Consider the following 18,348-nt stretch of genomic DNA (forward strand, 5'->3'; position numbering starts at 1 on the left):
GCAGTACATCCATAATGCGACCGAGGCATTTGTCAACTTGGACGAAAAGGAAGAGAAGCTGATGGTGTTGTTTGACGGGTTTGCAATAAGGACCACCACAGTTTCTAAAAAGGCAAGGATACCCGTTTATGTGAGAGTTATTTTATGCCAGAGATCCAGCAATAATGCATTGTGGTGCCACGAGAAAAATTTGCAGCGGTACTTTTTATACAAAATATATATTATATTTAAAAGACATCAAAAATTGCGTCAGCCTTGCATATAGAAAACAGCTGTTGTAGTGGTGGCACGAACAGAATATCGTAAACCTCGGTATTTTCCGGTATTTTTTCTAAAAACTTTCGGGGCGAATGATTTTTTATCGCATTTAATTATCTCATTTATTTTAAATGCGGCATTTAACCTTATGGGATTTCCCTGTGTAAATAAATGCGCATTAGGCTAATTTCGTTTTAATGCGCCAATGGAATCAGGCTATTACATTCTCACATTTCTTTAAATTTTTTCGAAAAAAAGGAGTTAATTAAGGAATTGCGACAGAGATCAATCCACCTTCCACCATCCGGATGGTGAAGGGATGGTCCATAAGGTTTTGCCGTTCCAAAAACTTCCCAGTTAGTCCGCCGTTAAGATATGACGGACTTTGACGGACTAATTTATGCGATAGTTAGCCGATGTTTCTGCAGTGCATTCCTCTTTCCACGCAGTCCATCCCTGAAAAACCGTTGGGATTTTTGAAAAAAGTGAAACTCCGGTTTCCACAGAGCACATACACCTTCCACCTTCCGATTTCAGCTGAGCTGTAGCTGTAGCTCGTCAAAACATAAACAAAGATAGTTGACCCGTCGACTTTGTTTACGTTTTGACGAGGCACAGCTATTCAGATCAGTTGAAAACGAAGGGCATTACTCTACGAGTAACGGGTATAAAAATAGCTGAGTTTTGCCCATACCAATTCTTTTATAAGCGGGTCATATTAACAAAAATTAAATTAGACACTATTTTGGTCACAACCATTTGACGATCAACAAAGTTTGAATGTTTCCTCTTTCGAGAGAGCACTGTTTGTTTACATTTTCGCATCAATTCGGCTCTGTGTAAATAGGTCGCATCATGTACTTCACATCAACTCCGATTGCCGGCTGTGTTCAAAAGCTTTTAGGGAATACCCCTAATAAATTCTAAAATATGGTATCGATGTATCAAACACATGGATTTCAGAACATAAATATCGTGTACCATCAAGGCTGAGCAAAGTGTGTACTCGACATATCGATACTATCGTGAGTGGTTAACTTATTGGCCGCATTATTTTGTTTATTTTGCTGCGTTAACATTTCATTTATATTTCATTTTTGTTTTCCCAATTATCCGGAACAATTATAAAGTGAGTGCAAATGTGGACAACGTGTATCTGGGATTCCATTCGTTGTGTGAGGCAGTCATTTTGAAACGGGATGGGGACTGGTCGGAGTTGAAATGACAACCCTCTATTCTATTATCAATGCTAAATACAGTACCGGCGCACTTGTTAAAATGACTCTGACTTCACCTTGACTAAAGTACATTGCAATGGGAGACGGAGACTGGGAATGATAAGAGTAAAACCAACAAATGTCATTGATTTCTTCCAGTTTTTACCTTGAAGCGCCTGCATAGCATATCATCCACGTACATCGAAAATGTTAAAGCTACGTAACCTCTTGGCCGTCGGCAAAAACAACAACAACGCTGTCCGGTAAGACAAACAACATGCATATAGCAGATACAAATGCGGGCAGCTGGGTCTATATACATACATACACATGTACATATGTACGTATTCGCGAGTGCTGGGGAGTACCTAGGCTAATGTAACTTTGTGAAATGTGTTTCTACTTTTTGCCTAGATATTGATTTGTATTTATCTGAAAATATGCTGAACCAGACTTTTACCATTAAATACTGGAATATTTTAAAACACAATTAGTACATCAGAAATATTTTTTATATATAACAAATTGTTTTTAAGTATAGTATTTGGTTATTTAAGATGAAGATCTCTATAAATTTATTGGACATACATACATATGTAGATGATCAATGTTGTAGCCTACCATGAAACATTTTTACGTTAACTCATTTAAAGATCGTTTCGTTTTAAAATTAGTTACATCACAATTATATGAAAACAATTTTCGGCGTTGATTTTCGATGTGGACCCACGATTTTTATAGTATGTGTTGTCTCTGACGCTTTGTCTGTGTTAGTGTTTTTTGAACGCGCTCTTGCAAATCGAAATCCTAACATTATATCTTGTCGGCCGCCTCCTAGGTAGCATTGTGGTGTAGTGGTCAAAGTACACGTCTATTAGAAGGGACAGCGCCGTTTCGAATTTGGCTTCAAACAAGTTTTTGAATACTTATTTTCTATACTTACTTTTTTTGTTGCATTTTTTTTTGGTTTTATGTTTTTTTTGTGTGCTTTTCTTTTTATGATTTTGTTTGTTATACCCTTGCAGAGGATATTATAATTTTTCAGAAGTTTGCAACGCAGTGAAGGAGAAGTTTCCGACCGCATAAAGTATATTCTTGATCAGGATCAATAGGGGAGTCGATATAGCCATGTCCGTATGTCTGACCGTCTGCCGGTCTGTTTCAATACCGTTTGCCAGCTCAGTTAAAAAGTTAAAAGTCTGAAACTTTTACAGTCGCCCTTAATTATGTATGTGTATACAGATCAATTCTGACACGCGCCCCGATCGGACGTCTATATCCAGTAGCGTAGATAGGGGGGGGGATCAGGGGGATCAATCTCCCCCCTTGGGTCTGAGAATTATAAGATGATATAATCTCAAAATTGAAACACATTTTTACGCGATGGCTGTGCAGTACAGCATATTAAAGTTTCGAATGCCCGAGTTATGTTCAATACTGTTGACTTCTTGTCAACCGACAAATTCTTCCTGGAATATTTTAGCTTGCCAGCGGTCGCTGCGTTTCCCAGGATTTACGCAGTTTTGGCGTCTGCCTGCCGGTTTGTTGTTCATCAGGAGGGTTCGTGGAAAATATGATAACTCCAGCGCTTCTAACGGACCTCCAAGTGATACCTCAGTCAGTCACAGTGCCTCTCAGTTTACTGCGTGCTGCGGCGCTGCATCAGCTGCATATAATCACAGCAGATGAAGTCATTGATGAATTAGCAAAAAAATCTCGAAATCTTCGATAAGAGAATTTTTTTATAATGCAACTTATCAATGTGAAAAATGTGACCAATTTCTGTACACGACTGTGCAACGCGGATTATTATCGCAGTGTAAAATAAATCTTACAAAAAAACAGGATATTATTCTGAGTCATATCCCCCCCATATCAAAAAGCTATCTACGCCACTGTCTATATCCAATAGCTGACATAGGAACAATCGGATAGAACTTGCACGAATTGAAGATATTTCGCGCAGTGTAAAAGCTATTGACATGCATCTTTCCGAATCTTTTATGTATACCTTGATCAGGGAAAAAGCACGGGCCGATCGAACGTCTATATCCTATAGCTCCTATAGGAACACCCTAAATCTGTTAAAATTTTATGTTTTTAAGGATATTTCGCGCAGTATGTCTATATCCTATAGCTCTCTTAGAAACAATAGGGTGAGATCGCTTAAATTTGCATACGTTTCAGGATATTTCGCACAGTATGTAAGCTATTTCGGCAAAGTCTGCAAAGGTATAAAGACTTCGGTTTGCCGAAGTTAGCTCCCGTCCTCGCTTTTTATTTAATTTCTTTTTTAATTTAATTTTAATTTTTTTGTTCCTTTAATTTTTTGTTTTTCATTTTTTATTATTTTTTGTTACATGTATGTTTTTTTTGGTTATAATTAGCATATCTTAGCACAGAAAAATAACAATAATAATAACTTAAAAAATTAAATTAAAAAAAATATATCAAAAATAGTTAAATTTCGTTTATTTGTTGAAAACTAGAACATCTATTAATGACTATTATGAATTTAGGTTTATTTTTTTAAATACTTATAATAAATTATAACCAAAAACTATATACATATTTCTATTTTATGATCAACTAACAAAGCAAACTATAAAAAAAAACAAGAAAGGAAGCAAACTTCGGCAAGCCGAAGTTTATATTCCCTTGCAGCTATTGCAAAAATTAAATATTCTTGAAAACATTAAAATTATGATTTACTTGTGTATATGATTAAACAAATTAAAGCTATGATGATTAGCCGCTCAATTATTTGATAGTTCCTATGGCAGCTTTATGATACCGTTTTCCGTTTTTTAAAAAATTAAAAGCATAATTCTGAACTTTCAAATTATTAGGTAGTAAAAAAGAATTTCTAAAAAAAAATTACAAAATAAAAAAGTTAAATTTTTTTCTTTAATATTTTTATTGTTTCCATGGGAACTTCATGTTATAGTCGTCCGATTTCGATGAAATTTAAACCGTAATTCTGAAATATTTAACAATTACTATATGTCGAAGAATTAAAAAAAAATTAAAAACAGCAATGTTTTAATTTTTTTTCATTTACTTTTCCGATTGTTCCTATGGGAGCTATATGCTATAAACGTCCGATCCGTCTCGTTCCGACTTATATAATTCCTGCAATGCAAAGACAACTTTTGGGAAAGTTTCATGCAGATAGCTTTAAAACTGAGAGCTAGTTTGCGTAGAAACGGACGGACAGACGGACATGGCTAGATCGACTCGTCGAGTGATGCTGATCAAGAATATATATACTTTATATGGTCGGAGATGTCTCCTTCACTGCGTTGCAAACTTCTGACTGAAATTATAATACCCTCTGCAAGGGTATAAAAATATATATATGCAAATTGAAATATTGCATTCAAGCAGGATTCGCTCTCGGACCATTCTCGCCCAAGACCTATCCAACTTACGCCATGCGCTACTAACCGCTTGCATTTTATGTGCACAATGCGCCTCTTAGTTTAGTTCCTCTTTGTCAACATGATTCTTAAATCGAGTTGACAAAAATTAAAATCCAACAGGTAAATTGCCTTTCAAAAAACTCAAGCTCATCTGCAGGAATTTCTAAAAATAGAACCACTAACCATACAACATATAGACTGGTCATTTCATACTACGCATTTGGACACAAAAAAACGGACCGCGGAAGGTCCACCGTGCTCACAGCAGCAGGTCCATGCACTTCGTGTGCGTTCGGGTTTTTTGCTCTTTCATTCTTTTTCTCATTTTTATGCTCGCGCACTCATTGCTCGAGTTAAGTCGCAGAGAGGCGCTTTTTGAAGAAGGCTTCCCTGCGCTTGAATTCGTCTTTGTATGTATGCGTGATCATGCATTCTCATACACGGGAGCATGTGTGCGTTTATTTCATTTCGGCGCATCAAGAATATTTTGTCTTTTGCCATTTTTCAAACTTGGTACCCTAAGAATATAGTCGTATTTACTATTGGGTTATGATAAAAATATGAATATTATATGTTATAATATATTTATACCCTTGCAGAGGGTATTATAATTTCAGTCAGAAGTTTGTAACGCAGTGAAGGAGACGTCTCCGACCCTATAAAGTATATATATTCTTGATCAGCATCACTAGTAGAGTCGATCTAGCCATGTCCGTCTGTCCGTCCGTCTGTCCGTCTGTCAGTCTGTCCGTCTGTCAGTCTGTCCGTCTGTCAGTCCGTTTATATGCAAACTAGTCTCTCAGTTTTAAAGCTATCTGCATGAAACTTTCCCAAAAGTTGTCTTTCTATTGCAGGTAGTATATAAGTCGAAACGAGCCGGATCGGACGACTATAGCATATGGCTCCCATAGGAACAATCGGAAAAATAAATGAAAAAAAATTAAAACATTGCTGTTTTTAATTTTTTGTTTAGTTCTTCGACGTTTAGTAATGGTTAAATATTTCTGATTTACGGTTTAAATTTCATCAAAATCGGACGACTATAGCATAGCTCCCATAGGAACAATCGGAAAAATAAATGAAAAAAATTATAACTTTTTTGTTTTTTAATTTTTTGTTCAGTTCTTCGACATATAGCAATGGTTAAATATTTCAGAATTATGGTTTAGATTTTATCAAAATCGGACGTTCATATCATATAGCTCCCATAGAAATAATAAAAATATATAAAATAACTATCAAATAATTGAGTTGCTAATCATCATAGCTTCAATGTTTTTAAACATATACGCAAGTAAATCATAATTTTAATGTTTTTAAAAATTTAATTCTAGCAATAGCTGCAAGGGTATATGAACTTCGGCTTGCCGAAGTTTGCTTCCTTTCTGGTTTTGTTTTGCGTTACTCATCTTAGTGTCATATGTATATGTATGCATGCACATGTGTACATAGCAAGCAAAAACCTATGGAAAATCAAATGGAATCTGCGGTGCGAATTTTCGACACCCTTGATCAAACTATAAACATAAAAAAGTCACTTAACAAAAAATGTGTATTTCAAAAAGACATCAACTTTTGTTTGGATGTGTTTTTTGATGAAGGTCATATATTGACAGAAACGGCCAAAAAACAGAAATAACGGTTTTTACCGTTATTTTCCATGAAATCGATCTTGTCGCAAACTTTGACCTATTTTTTCGTTAACAGAACCCCAAATACATGGATCCTGAAAATTTGAAACTGAGCTGGCGTTTTGGCTTTTCGGAAGTTTATCCATATTTTTTTCAAAAGTTTCCTACAAACATTCTAAGCGACATTTTGTGTGGCATATAAATATGTATATACATACACTTTCTCACATAACTTTGCGTACACCATGAAATACAACAAAAAATATAGTTTTTCGTTTGAATTAAGGTACAGCAAGAGCTTGACGTTTTGTGCTGTATGCTTTGGAGCATTATCCTGTTAAAAACAAAACGACTCTTCAATGTCCAACTTTGTTATATTTTCCTATAGTCCATGTGGTTCATAGCACTGGGCAACACTTTTAAGGTCATCGATTTGGAACCAATTTTTAAAAATTGCTGCGTAAAGTACTTGATAAAACTAGAAATTCTGCGTTATAACTTTTGCCAAATATATTTGGTTTTGGATTTTATGCTATTATCCATGTAGTTGATTAAACTGACATTTGAAAGTCTTATTTGATATTTTGATACGGCTATATCTCGGGAACCGGGAGAAATATTTTTTTATTTCTTCAAAATGCAGAACTTACTCTTGCCAGAAAAAATAGCGATGTTCCAAATCACAATAAGCTTGTAAAGGTGCTGATAAGCAAACTCCATCAATTTCTTCCGATTTGCTTCCGATATGAAAGGGTTTTTACGTGCTACATTGCTTTGGCTTCCAACTGCAGCTCGTAGACAGTTGTACCAGGATTTTCTTAGACTAGTTGAACACATTTTTTTTATACCGTTGCAGAGTGTATTATAATTTCAGTCAGAAGTTTGCAACGCAGTGATGGAAACAACTCCGACCGTATAAAGTATAAAGTATATTCTTGATCAGCATCACTAGGAGAGTCGATCTAGCCATATCCGTCCGACTCTCCATTGTTAGCCATATACGTCCGTCGGTCCGCCCATTTCTACTGGTCTCTCAGTTCTAAAGCTATTTGCATAAAACTTTCTTAAAAGTTGTCTTTGTATCGCTATATAAGTCAGAACAATAAAAATATAAACAATCTAAAAAAAATTGAATAAAAGATACAACTTCTCCGTTTTTCAGTTTTTTTTGTTAAAGAAGTACGGTTTTAGTTTTGTTTAAATGGATAAACTATATCATATAGCACTGGTTAGAACTACCATGCAAATAAAAAATGAAAAAAAAATTGTTATTGAGATCAACAGGATTGTTTTATCTTCGTACAATGACAACAGCAGCCTCCTCTAAATTCGTTAGAAAACTGGAACAGGCTCGGCAGATTTTTAAAAGTGCAAAAGGTTAGAATAGAACCGATTCTAATATGCAACCACAAAATAAGTTTTATTAGGTCAAATATTTTTTTAAACCAAATTTGTAAAACAATAATGTTCTTAAAACATCAAAGAATAAGTTAAAAATTTAATCTGCACTTTAAATTATCGCTAAGTATTTTAAATCAGGTAATTTCTGTGCTTGCGGAATTGAATACGCCAGCCAATTGCTTGGCGGAAAGTTTCCGTGAATTTTTTTTCGCAAGGTAACAGAGAATTAACAGAGGAAATTTAGATTACGTGTGAATCTTTTGGAAGTGATTCTTTCGGAAGATTTTCGCACTTCGCAATTCTTTGTGTGCGTAATGTCGGCCTCTGCCGTTGTGCTGCTGCTTCTCTTCAGGTAAGACTTTCGCATATGGGCACGGAAGAGGAGCCGTGCCCAAAAAAATGATTAATTTGCCCATTAGAAAAAACGGGATATAAGAAAAAAATTATTACTTACAAGTCATAACTTTCAAAAAGTTATCGATTTTAAGGTCCCAGGAGCCAATGCTTTTTACACTTAAAAATGGGCGGGCCGTTAAAGGGGTTCTCTTAATGAGTCTGTTTTCATGTAAAATATTATTATTATTCGGCTTGCCAAAGTTTGCTTTCTCTCTTGTTAAGAGTATTAATCTTTTATTAAGATATAAATATATAAAATATCAATAATAAATTAAATGTTTATCCATCCGGTTTAAATTTCATCAAAATCACACGACTATGACTTAAAGCTTCCATAAAAACAATGAAAATATTTAAAAAAAAAATTCTATTTGAAATAATAATAAATAATGTGACAGTTCAGAATTACACTTTTAATTTTATTAAAATCGGAAAACGATATCATATAGTTGCCATATATAGTCATCATAGCTTCAATGTTTTTAAACATAAACGCAAGTTAATCATAATTTTAATGTTTTAAATAATATTTAATTTTTGCAATAACTGCAAGGGTATATGAACTTTGGCTTGCCGAAGTTTGCTTCCTTTCTTGTTTGATAATAATCCGATTATTATTAGGCAAATGATTTAAAAATCATAGTAAAAATTCCCCGCTCTGGTAACAAATTGAATGACTTCTGAGATGTTTTGAATATCTATACCCATTTTTAAAGGTTGCTTTTCAAAAAAACGTTAAAATTGGTGAATTCGTTATCTTATTTATCCCTATTTCCCAATAATTGGCTAAGGTAATTTGATAAGCAACCACCACACAGAAAACTTTATATCTTCGATCAGAATGAGACACTAATTAAAAACTTTATTGTTTATTATTTAGAGCTTGTCGTCTGCCTGGCTTTATATAAGGTTTTATCTTATTCAGTGCACATAGTGCAAACAAATAATTTAAGAAAATACAATTAAATAATTCTAAACTTTCAGCTCCCTATCCACCAGTGGAACCTCCCACGATTCAGAATCATGGATCTCAAAGCTGCTCGTTCGGAAAATAGAGCCTACCAAGGAGTCGCACAGTCGAATGCTTAGCGATAAGGAAATCATATATGCCTTACATACACACAACGTCAGACCCGATTCGATGAGCAATTACTTGAATAATTAGTGAGTGTCGATTAAGAAAACATAAATCATTTAAAGAAGTATCAAATGAGAATTCGCAGGTTTCTCAATGCAACAGTGGCCGTAAAGACCGAACACATGCCGTTTTTACTTACCAAGCCAATAAAATTTGAAATCAATAAGCGTATTTATTTATGCACTACCATCGACAAATCTTAGGAGAAAAACTCTACCGATGTTTCTTAAAATCACGTTTTGAAGAACTCCCTTACTTATTTTATAGCAAAACTACAGTGGCTTTGATTAATGACAAAAAGGCGAACCTTTCGTGCGATTTGGTGGCATCATGGACTGTGCAAGTGGGGGACATGGATCAATGTCTACACCTCTGGAAGTATACAGGAGGTTTTGAGAAAATAGACCAGGCTAAAGAAGACCTTTGGAACGATCCAGAGTACCTCAGCTTGATGCAAGAGCGTTCGAAGTTTTTGCGTTCCCGTCATCTTCAATATCTCTTGGCTTTCAGCTACTGGCCGCAGATTTCCAGTCGTACCGGCAAGAACATTTACGAAATGCGGTAAAATATGTCTTTTCTGTTTGAAGATGTGTCGATCATTATTTCGTGTCCTTAGCTCATACCGACTGACCCCTGGCACCATGATTGAGTGGGGAAACAACTGGGCCCGTGCCATCAACTATCGCAAGCATAACAACGAAGCCTTCGCCGGATTCTTTTCGCAGATCGGAAGACTGTACAACGTTCATCACATTTGGTGTAAGCATATAAACCGCACGCATCTTATGTCTTTTATATTTAGCTAATGTTTTCATCGTACAATAGGTTACAAATCCTTGCAGGACCGAAAAGAGACTAGGGAGGCGGCCTGGCGATCCCCCGGCTGGGATGAGTGTGTGGCCTACACGGTACCATTAATCCGAGATATGCACTGCCGCGTCCTTGCGCCAACTGAGTTCTCGCCCTCACAGTAATTAGCTGACGGCCCATGTTTTCGCGATCTGATAAAATGAAGCTTACCATCGCCTGATCAAAACTGCTGTGAAACTTCGAAAACTATACTTTGCCTCTTTTCCTGTTGAATAGTTATTGTAAAGTTATTGTAAATAATGCCAGCAATATGCAATCATTTTATTTTTTTTTTAGTTTAAGGTCAAAGTGAAAAGTTGTTCCCACATTTTTACAAGCCTCTATTTGTGTATCGCTTACGACCATTGAATTTAACAAAACCAATTATGTTTTTATAAAATAAAGCAATTATAAAACTGATGTGTTATTGTTCTTGAAACGAGATCGCGATCAGTTAGTTACATGAAAACATGTGTAATGCTTTAATAATCGTAGAAAGCATGATTATAGACTTTTTAAATTGTTGATCATTCGAAATGCTGTTAAGGCTTTTTTATTTAATTTTGTCGAAAATAAATCAATCTTACGGAAATAATTATTGTTAATTATTAATTTAAACTCCCCAAGTAAAACGTCAGAATATAAGAAGTGCCCAGGGCCAGAAATACAAACGGTTAAATAGGTGATGAAAAAGTAGTATACCGCAAAGGGTTTTAATCAGATAGTTTTCTTGAAAGATATTTTTATCCTGTGAATTAATGGAATAAAAAAGGAATAACGTATGGTACATTCAATTTTCCTGCAGAACTAAAAAAAAAATGTATGTAATGCATGTATGCAGATTTTAAACAGTTTTAAATAGTTGCGGAAGGGTAACTAAAATTTTTTCTTCTTAACTCTTTGAGAGGTATCATTAAAAACTAACAAGCTGTCAATATCATTACTAAATTAATCGGACTAAAAATTCTGCGAGTAATTTTAGGCCGTAGGTTTCTTTGAAATAATCTGGAATATTATTGATTCCGGTCTGTAGCTCGATTTTTATCAAGTACTAATTTTGAGTTTTAATTAAAAATATTTTTTTAAAACAAGGTTTAAGTATCCATTATTTATACAGCATAGGCACTATAACAAAAATATATATTAAAATACCTCTCTGATTCAAAACTTAAGAACTAAAATATAAAATAAGAACCAAAATAATGGGTTAACCTTAATATTATTGGTTAATTGTTTTTTGAAAATCGATTGGCTTCAGTTGCTGATGCCGACCACGGTATTGCCTCAGAATTATCGACGTTCAGTTTGCAGAAAATTGGAGAGAAAATGGAGTCCAATGAGAAGTGTCAAAGGAGCAAGAGAACATATATCATCGAGCCTTGATGCTATATTGTGCTGGACAGCCGCGGGTAGTTCCCCTTTAAAGATATGGGATCGGTGAATTAAAGAAAAAAATATGTTTAAGTCATACCTGTGAGCACTTGTACTTGGACAATTACGGTAAACAATCTGCCGAGGGAACAGGAATAGTTTCCACTATCGGAAAGCTTTGCTTCTCCAATCGAGATACGGCTCGTTAGCCACACATCGGAAACACTGAAAATTTTAGAGAATATGTAATATTATATTTTGTTATATTAGTGAATTTATACTATTATTTTTTTTGACGAATATATAAACCGTACAATGCCAAACAGATACAATTGTTGTACAATTGTTTACACGTAAAAGGGTATCTTGCATTCGTTGAAAGGTACGTAACAGGTGGAATGTGGCGTTGCCGAACCTATAAAGTGTATACATTCTTGATCAGATTTAATGGCCGAGTCAATCTAGCAATGTTCGTCTTTCTGTCCGTATAAACGTCGAGATCTCAGGTACTATAACAGCCAGATCGCTAAAGTCTGTTATGCCACTCTGAAACGTGGATGAAGCAATTTCTCAAGCTGTATATGCTATTTTGGTCAATATGAGCCGTTATTTTAGAAGTTATTTGATTAGACTCTGCAGTTCAGTTGGACGAGCCTTGCAGAGGGTATTATAACTTCAGTCAGAAGTTTGCAACGCAGTGAAGGAGACATTGGGTCGGACTATAAAGTATATATGTATGTATATTTAGCATCATTAGGAGAGTTGATCTAGCCATGTCCGTCTCTCCGTTTCACGCAAACTACTCCCTCAGTTTTAACGCTATCTGCGTGAACGAGCCGTATCGGACGACTATATCATATATGTACATACATAAAAAAAGGTATGTTTTAATATTGTTTTCTTTATTTCTTTCTTTCGACGGTACATGTAGTGACGATGCTCACCAAGAGCGTGTGCATAGGAGACTACTAGGTACATATGTGTTTAAAAAACTGCAGTCGAAGTAGCGGAAGTAGCAATATTTTTGCTTTTCACTGCTTCGACTGCTTCTGCTTCTGAAAAAACGGAGGCAGCACTCGAAGCAAAAGAAAAATGAAAAAGCGACCAAAATCAAACAGGAGCAACGGTCGTCGATTTTCGTTTTTTTTGCCTTCTGCTTTGCTGTGGCTTTCGATCGTGAGAGTAAATCGAAGCGCGGCAGCTACTGTCGGCATCCAAAAATCGATCAGCTCGACTTTTGGTTGTTTCTGATTTTTGTAGCTGTTGCTTTCAATCGTATATGTATGTATGTAAGTCGCTGGAAAAATTGGTTGCTTCTAATTTTTGTCGCTTTTGCTTTCGATCAGCAGGGTATTTCGCTGGCTGCAGATTCGTGGAAATCTGCTGTAATCGCAGTCTCCAAAAATTGTGTGTCGTTAGCTCCATTGCATTTTACTTTTAATGAGCTTGCCGATAGAGTCGCACGTATTCAGCTATGGCGCCAAGTGTAGTGTGTAAACATTTTGAAAACAACGCAACCGAAGGCATAGCCGTAAGCAATATAACATACATATGCCCAACTACTTTTAAAAATATTAGATTATCTAATTTAAAAACTCATTTGTTAAAGCAACATAACATTAACTAAAATGTATTAAGTCTGAGTAATATTGATTCGGCATCATCAAGTTCCTCGACTAAACCAATTCGGAAAAAGGAAATAAAGATTCAAGTGAACAAAAAACAGCTTATAAGGTCTTTTATCGGATTGGTTACAGAAGACAGTATTCCTTTTAATGTTTTTTATTCGCCAAATATGAGGAAAATTCTCGATCCAATTTGTGAAGGTCTCGAAACTGCAGATGGCAAAATAATGTCATTAAATGCATCATTAAAGCAAAAGCACATTAGAAAAAGTGGCAAATAATATTTGGGCTCACATAGCAGATGAAACGAACAATAAATGATTGTCTTTGAAAACTGACAGTGCAGCGCGAATGTTAAGAAACATTTTTGGAATTAGTGCACAATACAAAAGCGCGGTTGAAGTAAAATCCATAATTTTGGGAATGATCGAGCTTAAAGGCGCAGGATCAAGTGGAGCCTAAAATCTTGCCGCTGAAATGCTCAAAGTGCTGAAAAAATACCACATTAATATAAATCAAATCGTCTCCATAACGTCTGATAACAGTGCAAATATGCTTAAAGCAACCAAAATGTTATCGTTCGTTTCTGAGCAAAATATTGAAGAGGACGACGAAGAGTGCAGAAACAAAGATTATTTAAAGAAGATGGATGCAATAGAAAACGTGCCAAAGCTTTTAATAGGCAATATACAAGTGTGTCGTTGTGCTGCACATACAGCACAGCTGGTAGCCCTTGACGTATTTAAGTCACTGGACATACTCAAGTGCCTGTTCAATTGTCGAAATATGGCATAATATATAAGAAAATTCTCAAACGGCTATAGCCTAAGATATTTTAAATAAAATTGAATCTATTAAAAACAAATCCGACGAAGAAAATTTTGACATAGATTCCTCGTTTTGGGATTTAATTGAGATCTACTGCAATGTTTTCAACCCCTTCAAAAAACAATATAAAAATTTCAAGAGGAGGAATTGAACTACATCAATTTTTACGCCCGATGGCTTAAGCTTAAAATATCAAGAAAAATAATATGTAGTAATGAATTCAACTCAGCATCTGACAAAAACTATTGGTAATCAAATTTTAAACGCAATTGAAAACCGACAAAAATATTGTTAAATAACAAATTTGTAGTTTCGTGCCTGACATAGTAATGGAAAAACTTTTAGATAACACTTTGAAAAAACTAGGACAGAAACCTAGACTCCTAACAAAGTACGTTGATGATTTATTTCCAGTAGTAAAATAAGATAAATTACAAAACAGATTAAACGCTTTAAATTCTTTTAATAAAAATATTAAATTTACGCTGGAACAGGAAGACGATGGAAAGCCAGCATATTTGAACTCGATGGTTCACAGAACTTTAGTTTTAAAACTAAAGTGGCTTAAAAAGACAACAGCATCAGGACGAATAATTAATTTTAATTCAAGACACCCTAAATCAATGATCTTCAATACAGCAGTTAGTTGTATACAACGGATGCTAACCATTTCTGACCAAATAAATCATGAAGAAACAATGATTTTAAAAAACAATGACTTCCCAAATCACTTGACCAAAAAATTAATAAAAAGTCACAGTAACATTTAAGAAAAACAAAAATGTCGGAAGCCCACGCAATTTATGTCCGTAACGTATATACCAAGATTATCGGAATACCTAAAGAATTCAGAATTTTAAAACAAGGAAAAGGTAAAACCAGCACATAAACCTAACAACACCCTGCGACAAATGTTCAAGAAAACGAAATCCAAAATTCAAATGTCCGACTAAATCGATGTGATGTGACCGACTAAATCGATATGATATATAAAATACCATGAAATGGAGAGGAAAATGATAAATGTGAAAGCATATATGTAGGGACAACCAAATCTAAACTTATAACTCGATTATCACAACATAAATCGGATTTTAAAATGAGGCACCAAATCAGCATACACACAAAAAACCTTATGGCCCACTGAAGGACCAGCAGTCACTCACCAATTCTGGAGCAAGAAAGACATTACTGAAAACGCTTTAAAATATAAATGTTACATATAATAAACACGCCTACAAACTTGAGACTTAACTATAAAACAGACACTGAAGGTGCGCTTATATTTACAGACATCTTCTAAAAGAAAATTAGTATTAATCTCCAAGTCCCGCGGTGCAGTCGTGTAAATAATGTATGTTCTTATAATCAAAATCTAATGTTATTTCTCTATGTGTTTTCATGTGGTTATAGTTGTTCTGAAGACGGCTTCCGAAGTGCAGCCTAAATATATCGGAAACAATAAAAACATTTTGTTTTTAATTTTTCACCAAAAAACCCTAACCTCGAGCCGGCAAAACTTTAAATCAATGATTTTTATAGAATTTTTGGATTGGATAAGTCATTTGTCTACAAAAGCTCGACAAACACAAACTTTTTGAAAATTTTGTGGTGTTAAACAACTGTAAAACGGCTGCTATGCCCTTAAAAACTCGAGAAAAAAACCGTTGAAAAGTTGTTATAGGTCCTAACTTAATGTTGGTAGCCGACTGAATCGGACAAGCTAATCATTCCAGAAATTCATTTGAAATAAGATTTCTAGTGGGTTTTTAAAGTTAGGCGGCTTAGTTTTTTGCGGCCGTTAAGCACCAAATTTGAATTTAAAATTATCACCCATTTTCCAGTTTTCAATTCGGAAAAACCATGTTGGACTTACACCCGAAAGAACTTCTGTTAACTTTAAAAAAATCTCACAAAAATGTTTTGCATTTGGACTGGCCGAATCAGATCCGCAAATACATTATTTTTAAAGAAATACTTGTTACAGTTAAAATTAAAAATTTTTTTTTTCTTAGTGTACATTTATTTAAGAGTAAACACAGAAAATACATTTTTTAGTTCTTTTTTCTTTTTTACAGAGAAATATATTTTTTTACAAGCAAATTGTGGTCGAAATTGTGGGCGAAAATCCAATTTGTTTTTACGCAACCCCCATTTTGTCAAAAAAATGTATTTATTTTGCTTATTCCTTTGATTAATTACTAGGTTCAACATCAGTAAAAATAAAACTTATTTTTTGAGAGGATGTTCCTGTTCCATGTTCCTGGTTATTTTAGGAGCATTACTGCGTTAATCCAATTGAAAGAAAGAAGGAGCGACTAGACTATAATATACCCGTTACTCAGTTTATCGATTTCAAACACTATAAGCTAAGGGCGAGTAGCACCCCCACACACCGCTAACAGCCGCCCTATCTTATGCCACTAACCATACAACATATGTTGTATGGTTAGTGCTTAGCCAGAGCAGCGGCAGTCGGAACACAGACATTGAGAAGTTTCGTCTTGCAAATTACTCACACAAATGAAGTGCGATCAAGTCATAGCATGAGTGACAGTTGCTCTTCATGCACAAACTATGCAGTGACGACATAATAAAACATACATAATAAATAACATCCCAAATTTTAAATTGATTTGTGTCTGCCGATAGGTATGTATGGCGTGGTTCCCCTAACCCTGATCTCTCACACAACAACAAAAAACGTTGGACTCTCATGTCCTACGTTTCGCAATACTCTATGCTGCACCGTCATTTTTGAATTTAAATGTCAATTAACAAACAAACAAAAAAAAAATACACAAATATTAGTCTTTTTAAACCTACACACATTTGGCAATTCTCTGTGTTCCCCCTGCTGAACTGGAGGTCACCTGCTCAACCCTCCCGAGCATGAAGACTGCCTTGACCAACATACTTGCAGCTGCCCCAAATACATTTGTTTACCTTTATTTATTCCTTTTTCTTTTTTTTATTGCACCATTATATACCCCTTTTACTAATATCCCCCCCCCTCTCCCAGTAATTTATCTTCATGTTCATCTTTCTTATTTTCCTTTAATAATTCTTATTTACTAGTTTTTACAACATATTACCCTTTTGTGGACCCCAGTGTACGTTCTCGGGTTTCCCAAAATTTATATTCTCTCCTCGACCCTGACCTACCGTAAGAGCTCTTAAGGTTGTTTATTCTTTCTTTACCAGGGGGTAAAAAAAATGTAATTGTATACGCAAAGAAAATGAATTTATATTACTCCGGGCTCAAATCCTCACGCTCACTTGGGCCACTCATAGATTTATATAGATAAAAATATATAAAAAACAAGAAAGCAAGCAAACTTCGGCAAGCCGAAGTTCATATACCCTTGCAGCTATTTCAAAAACTAAATACTCTTAAAAACGTTAAAATTATGATTTACTTGCGTGTATGTTTAAAAACATTGAAGCTATAATCATTTGCAGCTTAATTATTCGATAGTTCCTATGGCGGCTATACGATTGTTCCTATGGGAGCTATATGATATAGTCGTCCGATTTTGATGAAATTTAAGCCGTAATTCTGAAATAGTTAACCATTACTATATCTCGAAGAACTAAAGAAAAAATTTAAAACACCAAAGTTATAATTTTTTTTATTTATTTTTTCGATTGTTCCTATGGTATAGTCGTCCGATCCGGCTCGTTCCGACTTATATACTACCTGCAATACAAAGACAACTTTTTGGAAAGTTTCATGCAGATAGCTTTAAAACTGAGAGGCTAGTTTGCGTAGAAACGGACAGACGGACATGGCTAGATGGACTCTCCTAGTGATGCTGATCAAGAATATATATACTTTATAGGGTCGGAGATGTCTCCTTCACTGCGTTGCAAACTTCTGACTGAAATTATAATACCCTCTGCAAGGGTATAAAAACATACAAATAAACCAAACAATTCGACAATATTTAAATATAAATAATATGGGTATAAGACGTTATTATACGTTTATGTGTAGATGTAAGTATAATGCATGTAGACAGTATGTATTCAAATGTAAATAAGAAAAATATTTGAAGAAGATGTAGATATTATGGCTTATGTGTAAATAAAAAAAAAAATTACCGAAAAAGATGTAAATAACCCTTATCATTAAATAAATAATCACACGAATTTACAACAAACACTACACGATAAAATAATTAATTATTCTTAAAATCTAATAACAATAAT

General features: G+C 34.7%; 2 protein-coding genes across 9 annotated transcripts in view; one reads left to right on the top strand and one right to left on the bottom strand.

Moving 5' to 3' along the window:
- Nucleotides 1–1,254: 1,254 nt before the first annotated feature.
- Nucleotides 1,255–10,732, top strand: LOC108134985 (protein NipSnap). 2 transcript variants are annotated; one of them, XM_041708146.1, is made up of 6 exons: nt 1,255–1,387; nt 1,635–1,738; nt 9,310–9,489; nt 9,731–10,024; nt 10,080–10,222; nt 10,289–10,732. In XM_041708146.1, the coding sequence occupies exons 2-6, from the start codon at nt 1,683–1,685 to the stop codon at nt 10,435–10,437; spliced, it is 822 nt and encodes a 273-aa protein (XP_041564080.1). In that variant the 5' UTR covers nt 1,255–1,387; nt 1,635–1,682; the 3' UTR covers nt 10,438–10,732. The 2 variants fall into 2 exon arrangements, with proteins under 2 accessions (XP_041564080.1, XP_041564089.1); XM_041708155.1 differs by lacking the exon at nt 1,255–1,387 and adding an exon at nt 1,544–1,562.
- Nucleotides 10,733–10,991: 259 nt separating this feature from the next.
- LOC108134983 (zwei Ig domain protein zig-8) overlaps nt 10,992–18,348 on the bottom strand; it is a 75,763-nt gene continuing 68,406 nt past the window's right edge. For all 7 annotated transcript variants that reach the window (XM_041708071.1, XM_041708059.1, XM_041708079.1 and 4 more), the window contains 2 exons: nt 11,784–11,908; nt 10,992–11,730 (listed from right to left, as the gene is read on the bottom strand). In XM_041708071.1, the coding sequence (XP_041564005.1) occupies nt 11,603–11,730; nt 11,784–11,908 (253 nt within the window). In that variant the 3' untranslated portion in view covers nt 10,992–11,602. The remainder of the gene's footprint in view (nt 11,731–11,783; nt 11,909–18,348) is intronic.

This window comes from Drosophila elegans, unplaced genomic scaffold (genome assembly GCF_018152505.1).
Source record: "Drosophila elegans isolate 14027-0461.03 unplaced genomic scaffold, ASM1815250v1 contig_119, whole genome shotgun sequence".
Classification (NCBI taxonomy): domain Eukaryota; kingdom Metazoa; phylum Arthropoda; class Insecta; order Diptera; family Drosophilidae; genus Drosophila; species Drosophila elegans.